The sequence below is a fragment of the Mus caroli genome, unplaced genomic scaffold (assembly GCF_900094665.2).
Source record: "Mus caroli unplaced genomic scaffold, CAROLI_EIJ_v1.1 scaffold_14554_1, whole genome shotgun sequence".
NCBI lineage: Eukaryota > Metazoa > Chordata > Mammalia > Rodentia > Muridae > Mus > Mus caroli.
The window spans coordinates 6442-15163 of record NW_018389596.1 but is presented as its reverse complement, the minus strand read 5'-3'; the positions used below and the strand labels follow the sequence as shown (position 1 = coordinate 15163).

The following is an 8722-nucleotide window of genomic DNA, read 5'->3' as shown; positions in this document are numbered from 1 at the left end:
GGCCCATGTTCTGACCTAAAAAGCTTGGAGAGCCTTGACTTGGCTTACATTCTGTTGCCCCTAGCAGCTGAGTGTGCCCATGCCCAAATGGGTCTATGTGAAATTACTTCCCACTGAGGCCTAATCCTGTTGTGAGACTCTGAGATGGCCAAGTCAAATATCTTAGTTATAGACAACTAAACTCCAATTGTAACCAGTAAGTCTGACCCAGGACAGCCTGGGTTCCTCTCATGTGAGATGTAAGGCAGGAAGCTGTTCTTGTTGAGCAGTGCAGGAGGAAATCATCTGGGGATCCTAACATTTGAATAAGAGACTCTGAGTGTGATCTCCAAGGTCACTTTGACAAGAGGGATAAGGTGCTCTGTGTTTCATAATTGTAATTCCTTGGATTCAAGTCAGTGTAGAATCCTACTCAGGAGGCAGCACCTGGCACTATATAAGGAACTGAGCTCAAGTCCCTCTGCATCTCTGTACCCCACCAGGCTTCAGTCATGAGGATCCATTACCTTCTCTTCACTTTTCTCCTGGTGCTGCTGTCTCCACTTGCAGGTGAGTCAGGGTAGTAGGATGGTCTCACAGTGAAATGAGAAATAGCTCCCTATAGCTTCTCTCTCTCTCTCTCTCTCTCTCTCTCTCTCTCTCTCTCTCTCTCTTCCTCTGTGTGTGTGTATCTTTCTGTCCCTTAATCTTAGTTCACTGGTATGTCTCCCTCTCACTTTATGTTTGTGTTTGTTCATCTTAGCATGAATCTGTCTTTCTGTCTGTGTGTGTATGCTTGTCTCCCTGTGTATATGTCCATCTCTATGTTTCTGTCTATGTCTCTTTCTCCCTTTGTGGATACCCTCCTTACTTTTGCATTTTTCTCTTTCTTCTAAGCATTTTAGAAAAATGAATATTGTGTGACTTCTAACACAAACTATGGACTCTCTCTTCTTCCTTTGAGGAATGCTAAGGTAGACTCATTCTCTGGCGATCTGCAGCACTTGACTTCCATTTCCTAACTCCTGATACTAATCTTAAGATTATAAATGCGTGTCTTATAGGTAGCATAAAAATAATAACAGGTAGAATGTTTGATTTTTACCTGAAAAGAAAGGTATTAATTTAGAAATCATTATATATAAGGAGTAGAGTCTCTGCTTACTCTAGAGAACTCTTCAGAATAACCAGCCCACCCTATGTTTGAGAACTTCCTTTCCCCATATCCCCATGGAAAACCCTTAAGCACACACTGTCTACAGGGGTAATGAGGCTCATAACTTAGACGATGTTATGAAACCCAGTCTCCCAAACTCTGCCTTAAGTGTAGTTTGTGGAAATGATTTGTATTCATTCAAATTATGTGTATATGTATGGACTTGTGTATGGGTATATGCCAAGAAGTACAGTACCCAAAGCGGTCATGAAAGGGCATCTAATCTCTCAGAGATGCTATTGTTTGTAGGCATATATGGGCAGCCTGATATGATACTAGAAACTTATCTCAGGTCTTCTATAGGAGTGGTATGCACACCTAACTGCTGAGTCATCTTTCCAGGCTCCAAGATGTGTTCCATTCTTGACATTAGACAAATAGAATAATAGGGTTAGACATCTCATGAGAGGGAGCTGTTTTAGCTGGAAAGGAATTGATGAACACATCTTAGATGAACCTGTAGCCTCTATATGTATGTGCACACATGCACATTCATGTGCACAGTCACAGTCAGTGTCTGTTTCATATACTGGAACAAGTGTCTTGTTTGCTGAAAATCAAAGGCAGGGCTACTGAGAGGCAGCAAGGAACTCACACAGAATCTTTCTTGAGCTCCTGCCTGCTGGCCCTGAAAACTCCAATCAGTTAGGGATGGAGCAGACCCTTCAACATTAGATCCTAGGAAAACCATCACTACTTTAAACTGCAACAGTGCCTGTCTTTATCAAGAATTGGGTTCAACCCTACTAAAACAGTCATCCCTGTTTTAGGTGAAGAGCCTGCTGGAATATACTCATCATAAAATCAAATAGGTATGTATTTCTGACCTGACGTGCTCAATTCTAATGTGTGGTTTTTCTTACTTATCTTTCAGCTTTTAGCCAAAAAGTCAACAGGCCATTAATTTGCCGTCGGAAAGGAGGCAAATGCTATCCTAGGTCTTGCCCTGACACTACTCATCCAATTGGAAATTGTGCAGTTTTTTTCAAATGCTGCAATAGACAATAGATAAGAAGACAAAGATCCTGTGAACCAAAGAAAACACCAGAATTTCCTCCCCCATGAAGATGAACAAAACTTAAACCAAATTAATGTTCCTTGATTAAATGCAAACACCTGTTGCCTAAGAACTGTTTGAGCTAACAGTTTGTTCTCTCTTCTGCTGAATTCTAAAATCATTGGAGAATTCAATCAGTGGTCAAGCAGGGCTCTCTTAAGTTACTTGGCTTATGGCTAACTGTTCCTGTCTCTGATGTGCTGGGTGATTCCCTGTAGCCAGCACACACAGCCATCCTGCCTGCCTTCTGCATCTCTTTGCCTCCTTAACCTCTTTGCTTTGCCCATCCAATCCCAAGGCAAGACAAAGATGGTGACCCAGCTTCCCTCCAGCTTGTTCCTAGTAGTCATTTATGCTTTGTGTGTTTGTGCTTAAACTAATGCACACTTTGTCTATGAGATCTCTTGAGTATGGGTTCCAGAGTCTCTTATTCATTTATGCACTGACCACTGATGAGATATTTTGCATTGTATTATTTTAAATGAATGGCCAAGTTGAGTCAGTGGGTGGCTTTATTACATTTAGACATAAGACACAATGAACTTATGGAAAATAAGACCTTATTAAAAGCAATAAGAGGGTACAGCAGTGTGAAGAAAAAACAAGGCTATGGTTAGCAAAGCAATAGTTCAGATTCTGTCCTAGGCCTGACCTTCCCACCAGGGAAATTACAGTATGATGGGATCCCTGTCAGGCTTGGGTGGGGCTTCTCAGTTAATGTGCATACAATTTATGCTCATGAGTATAATTCAACTCCAGCAGGATATCTTAGATTTTCAGAATTCTCTGTCTGAAAGAAGAAATGAAACCCCAGAGAAAAGATATCTCACCTGGATAGATGCAACTGATTAAAGGAGTCCTTGTCACATGGTTGATATGTAACAAAAGACTGTTGGCTGAAGAAACATGCCAAAATGCAGGGTATCTTTAAATTTAAGGTAGGCGTTTGAAGACAGGGAACTGACCATAATAAGTGTGTGCTGTGCAAGCTCACAGATCTGAGTTTGATTCAGAGCACCCATTTAATAAACCAGGTATCACAGCATGTCTGTGTTCTTAGCCCTGAGGGATGGGATGGAGACATGTGGATCTCCAAATTAATTAGCCAGCCTGCCAGACCAAATGCACGACCTCAGGCTCAATGAAAGATCCATCTCAAAAATGAAAATAGGAGGTGGACCTGCTGATGAGATGGCTCCTCACTTAAGAGCACTCGCAGCTCAGGAGAACCTGGTTAATTCCCAGCACTTAATCGCCTCCTATCGCCTTCTGTAACTCAAGCTCTAGTGGATCTAGCCCCTTTTGTCCTTCATGCCAATCATATACACAGTTCATACAGAAAAAAATACCAAACTCAAAGTTAATAATAATAATAATAATATAGTAGAGAGTGATTGAAGAAAATACTTTATGTTCTGCCTTTATACACATATATACATGTATTCACACATATAAACAAATGATGTGTAACACAAATACACACACATGCAAGTGATTAAAATATCCATAAATAATACAGAATTTGATGTTTATTCGAGGACAGCCTTTGAATTTTTCATTGAAGAATGAAACCTATACAATTCATTTTGATACCTGGCTCCTCATACCCTGTCCTCAAGGAATTATTTTTAATAATCCGTACCGTTATATATTATAAACTGGTTTTTTAGCTGATGTTCAAAGTCACTGTTGACTGTTGCAGGAATGAGATGAAGTTTCCTGCAGCAAGTGAATCACCATTCTGGGTCTTTAGAGGATGGAAGGACACACAAGATTTTTGTAGCAAATATCCTTACCTGAGAAAAGATGTTAATGGCTATTTTGTTTTTTAAGGTAAGACCCTTGAAGGCATAGGTAAAATGTATCAAAGCAAAAAGAAAATGCTCAATAGCTTTTTACTTCTAAAAATTACAGGGTCCTTTGTTGTTAAGATAGGACCATAGCTGTAGGGTGTACACAGGGCAGAGCACCAATGGAACTTGCAGGTGTTAGCATCAGAAGCTGGTTACACCCAGCTTCTGAAACCTGCAATGACATCATCCTAAGGTACACTGGTCTTCTCTGTTCATTTCTATGGCAACCATAGTACACTCCTTGTGTTACCTGCATCACTGGCAATTTATCGCCTGTGTTACCTAGGTCACAGCCAGATTAAAAGACATGAACCCTGCCCCTACCTCCTTTGCTTATTCACTTCTTTTAATCAAGACCTCTCAAAGAGTGAACTCTTGGCATGTCTTGGCATGATTTGTCCAGGAATGTGCTGTTTTCAACTAACAATGGTGTTGAAGCCCTGGACTTGCTAGCAACCACACAGACTGGTCTGAGGTTCTATAGCATGCACAACAGCCACCACTCTGAGGCATGAGGAACTCCACCATGTAGGATATCCACTGCCCTGTGAATTAAGAAGTTGGTCGACAGACAAGTCTGTTGGAAAAGGGCTTCCTCTAACCCCCAAAAGTTAAAAAGGCCATTTCCATGGTGCCATTAGGAGGTACATTGTTCTGTAGATTGTTCTTATGGCACTCAGGAGAGGGGAACATCACTCCCAGATAACCCTCCAGCTGATCTTCTAGATTTGTCTATGGACAACTGAAGAGGCCTTAGCTCCATTGACCTGACCATTTCCATAACCATCATCATGGAAGTGACTATCACGGAGCCCAAGGTAGTGATTATGGCATATGAGCATCCCATCTCCTTCATCTTCTTGGACACTGGAACCACTATTTAGTCCTGACAGAGTTTGGGGAAACCACTTCTCCTTCTCATACCCTATTTTTGGGGTAGGAGTACAGCCTTAACTTCCTCACCAAAGCTACTCCTTAGTTGAATTTTTAAGAGTGTTCTTCTCACACATTCTTTTTTTGATTGCCAATATGTTCTGACACCTTATTGTGAAGGGATCTTCCATATAAGTTTGGAGCCTCTATTTCTAGTGCTTCCCCCATTCACCTGAAACCAATCTCAAAAGCAACCGCTCTCTTCCTTATCCTCCTCACCACTCAACCTACTAAATCTAACATGTTGTTTTCTTTGCCAGCTTCTCAGGTAGACCCCTGAATCTCGGTCATCCAGAACCCCTCTGTTGCTAAACATCATTCTCTTGTTGTTATCCAATTATTGGACTCTACAAGATACATCACCCAAGCTCATACCCTCTTTCTCTCCCGAGCCTCAGGATACTTAAGCCTATGTCATCTCTTCTATCTTAGGGGAAAAAAACTGCTCCATCTGACCTCTTTCCCCTTTAACTCCCCTATACTAGAAGTTAAGAAACCTAATGGAACTTATCACCTTGTTCAAGACCACAGTTGCATTAATTTAGTGGTGGTTACTCTATCCTTTTGTGGGTAATCCTTATACAGTTCCTCCACTATGCACTTGGGGACTTGTCATTTCTTTTTCTTATATCCCAAGGATATATTCTCTTCTATCCAATCCCAGAACACCTTTGCCTTTACCTGAACTGACCCTGACACCCATTTTCTACTCAATGTAACTGAAGTGTACTACCTCAGGGATTCTGGGACAGCCCACACTTATTTGGAGAGGTTATAGCTTCTGACTTAATTTTTCTGTCTGTCCCTAAATCTAAGATTATCCATTATGTAGAAAAAAATTCTTCACTGAAGTCCCCCTTTTAAAAATTAGCCAAGATGACACATCTGCTCTTCTAAATTTATTGGTCTGTCTAGGCTACAAGTCTCATATACTAAAGTCCAACTGTCCACTCATCTCAATATCTATGCTCCAAATGCATGAATGTTTTGAGTTAGGATCTTTTTGCTTTTTGTATTTTCTTTGACTGCTGTATCCATGTTTTCTATGGAGTCCCCTGCACCTGAGTTTTTTCTCTTCCAACTGTTGTATTCTGTTGCTGATGGTCCCATTTATTGTTCGTGATTTCTTTCCAAGGATTTCTATCTCCCGAGTTGTCTCCCTTTGTGATTTCTTTATTGTTTCTGCTTCCCTTTTTTAGATCATGGATGGTTTTTTTCTACTCTTTAACCTGTTTGGTAGTGCTTTTCTGCAACTCTTTAAGCGATTTTTGTGTTTACTCTTTAATGTCTTCTAGCTATTTACCCGTATTTTCCTTTATTTCCTTCTTAAAGTCCTCCATCATCATCATGAGAAGTTATTTTAGATCCATGCCTTGCTTTTCGGAATAAGCTGGTGTATCCAGGACTTGTTTTGTTGGAGGAGTTTGGTTCTGATGATGCCAAATTTCCTTGCTTTCTTTTGCTTCTGTTCTTATGCTTGCCTCCTGCCATCTGTTTATCTCAAGTGCTTGTTGCTCTCAATAGATCTGATTGGAGACTGTCTTTCCTAAAATCACGGTTGAGTCAGGACTCCTCAGAGTCCATATTTCTCTATGATCCTGTGAGTCCAGGCTCCTGTGAACCTGAGTTTCTGGGTATATCAGAGTTCTTGGCAATCAAGCTTCCTCTGAGACCCTGAGATCATGGTGTGACCAAGCTCCTGTTATCCTGGGATCCTGATATCCTAAGATCCTGGGTGTGTTATAGCACCTGGAACTGGTTTCTTCTCTGAGGACCGGGGGCGGGGGGGCTGTCTATTGTGTTAGAAACCAATGTATACCAGTACTGATCAGAATGAACCGGAGCTGCTGGTCATGCAGGGCTCCCATATCCTTGCTTCTGCTGTTGTTGGCCCATCACAATTGGTTTGGAACAGATGTTGTGTCCCACTCACCAGTGATCCTAAGATCCTGAGGAGAGTCCTCTGGTGACCAAGGATGTATCCACTAAGTTCATGCTCAAGGTCACCCAGAGCTGGTGCTGATAAGAAGGGACTTGTATCCCTGGTCATGTGGGTTTTCTGCTTCCCTGGTGCTGGCCCAGGCCCAGTGTACCTCAACTGGAACCAATGTTGTATTCTACTCACCAGTGATGTTAGGATCACCTGGAGAGTCTCCTGGGGACAGTGGAACCATCTGCCAAGTTCATGCACAAGTAACATGGAAGTGGCAATCATTTACATTTACATTGCTCATGAAGTCGCCATAATGAATAATCAAATAGGTTCAACATGTGTTCTAAGTAGAATCCCCAGATTAGAGGAACACCAAAAGGTTCAATGAGAATCAGGGAGCTTTGTGTGGCTTGCCCACATTTCCAGGTCTTTACCTTCCTCTTACACGTATGAAAACACTAAATTCTAACCTTAAATCAAAGGGCTCATTTTTCTGTGATCCACATTTTTGTGAAGAGAAAAAAACAAGGTAAGCATCTTTTCTGTTTTTTTTTTTTTTTTTTTTTTTTTTTTTTTTTTTTTTTTTTTTTGTTAGTTGGCTTTTGCATCCCATGACAAAGGCTTCAAATATCACATTCAGGCACAAGGGTCTTATCTTTCCAATCCATCTTTGACTCTTCACCCCATCTTTACACCAACAGCTAAAAGTTCAATAGGCAATAACCTAGGAGCATACACTGAAATGAAATATGTCAGAACTCAGGTCCATTTGTAAGTTTTTCTCAGATGCACTGATGTACTTCCATATTTAAAAGTCTTTCAGCATGAAACTTTGACCAAGTGTCCAGAGTGTTCTAGGAAATGAGGGAAAGCTCCATAGAGAAGTGGACAGAGAACCTGGCATTGGCCACAGGTGGAATGGCTCTACTAAAGATTTGTGGTTTTGCAGGTAGTCTTCAGAGGACTCAGTGCAGTAGGGTTGGGCATCAAGCTGCAGTGTACTGAGCTCTAAATATTACCTCATTAGTTGCAAAGACAGCATTCCAGAAAGGCAAAGGAGATTCTGTAAAGGGGGCTAGAGACTACGAATTAATAGATCTTCTGAGAATCAGTGAAAATTTGAGCTAATGAAAGCCAACATAGCTCGTTGTTAGCTCTTTGGAATTTTGTAGGCTTGAGAATCTCTCACACACACTCTTTTATTTTTTTAACTAGAGTAAAATTAGAAACTTAAAGAGGCATAAGGGGGCAAAGGATAAACATGGAAGTATTCAAATATATGCCTATTAAATTTGGTGGGTGGATGTTAGGAACTAGAGGCTTAGGGTCTCCTGGTCTCTCTGTAGGCCACTATGATTGGTTCAGGTTTTAGGCACCAGTAAAGGTAGCATGAGCTGGTATAGTGAGTGAGGATACTGGTCTCTGGGTCCTGATTCCTCCATAGTTTGATAATGTCAAAGTGGTCCACAAGCATTGACTCTCTACATCATGAGGATCCAGGTCTGACCACAGAATCAACAACTTCAGATATCAGATAAGAATCCATCTTCAGAGACTAGAGGCATTTTCCATTAGACATAATACATGACAGTGCTGTTTCTTTTCTTAATTTCTAGAAATTAAAACATTCAAATCTGAGCCGGGCGTGGTGATGCACGCCTTTAATCCCAGCACTCGGGAGGCAGAGGCAGGCAGATTTCTGAGTTCGAGGCCAGCCTGGTCTACAAAGTGAGCTCCAGGACAGCCAGAGC

The 8722-nt window shown here is 41.3% G+C and overlaps 1 protein-coding gene across 1 annotated transcript; it reads left to right on the top strand.

Moving 5' to 3' along the window:
- Positions 1-491: 491 nt before the first annotated feature.
- Positions 492-2203, top strand: LOC110288187 (beta-defensin 8-like). Its single transcript, XM_021154607.1, has 2 exons — positions 492-549; positions 2070-2203. Exons 1-2 carry the CDS (start codon positions 492-494, stop codon positions 2201-2203), a joined length of 192 nt encoding a protein of 63 aa, XP_021010266.1.
- Positions 2204-8722: the final 6519 nt, after the last annotated feature.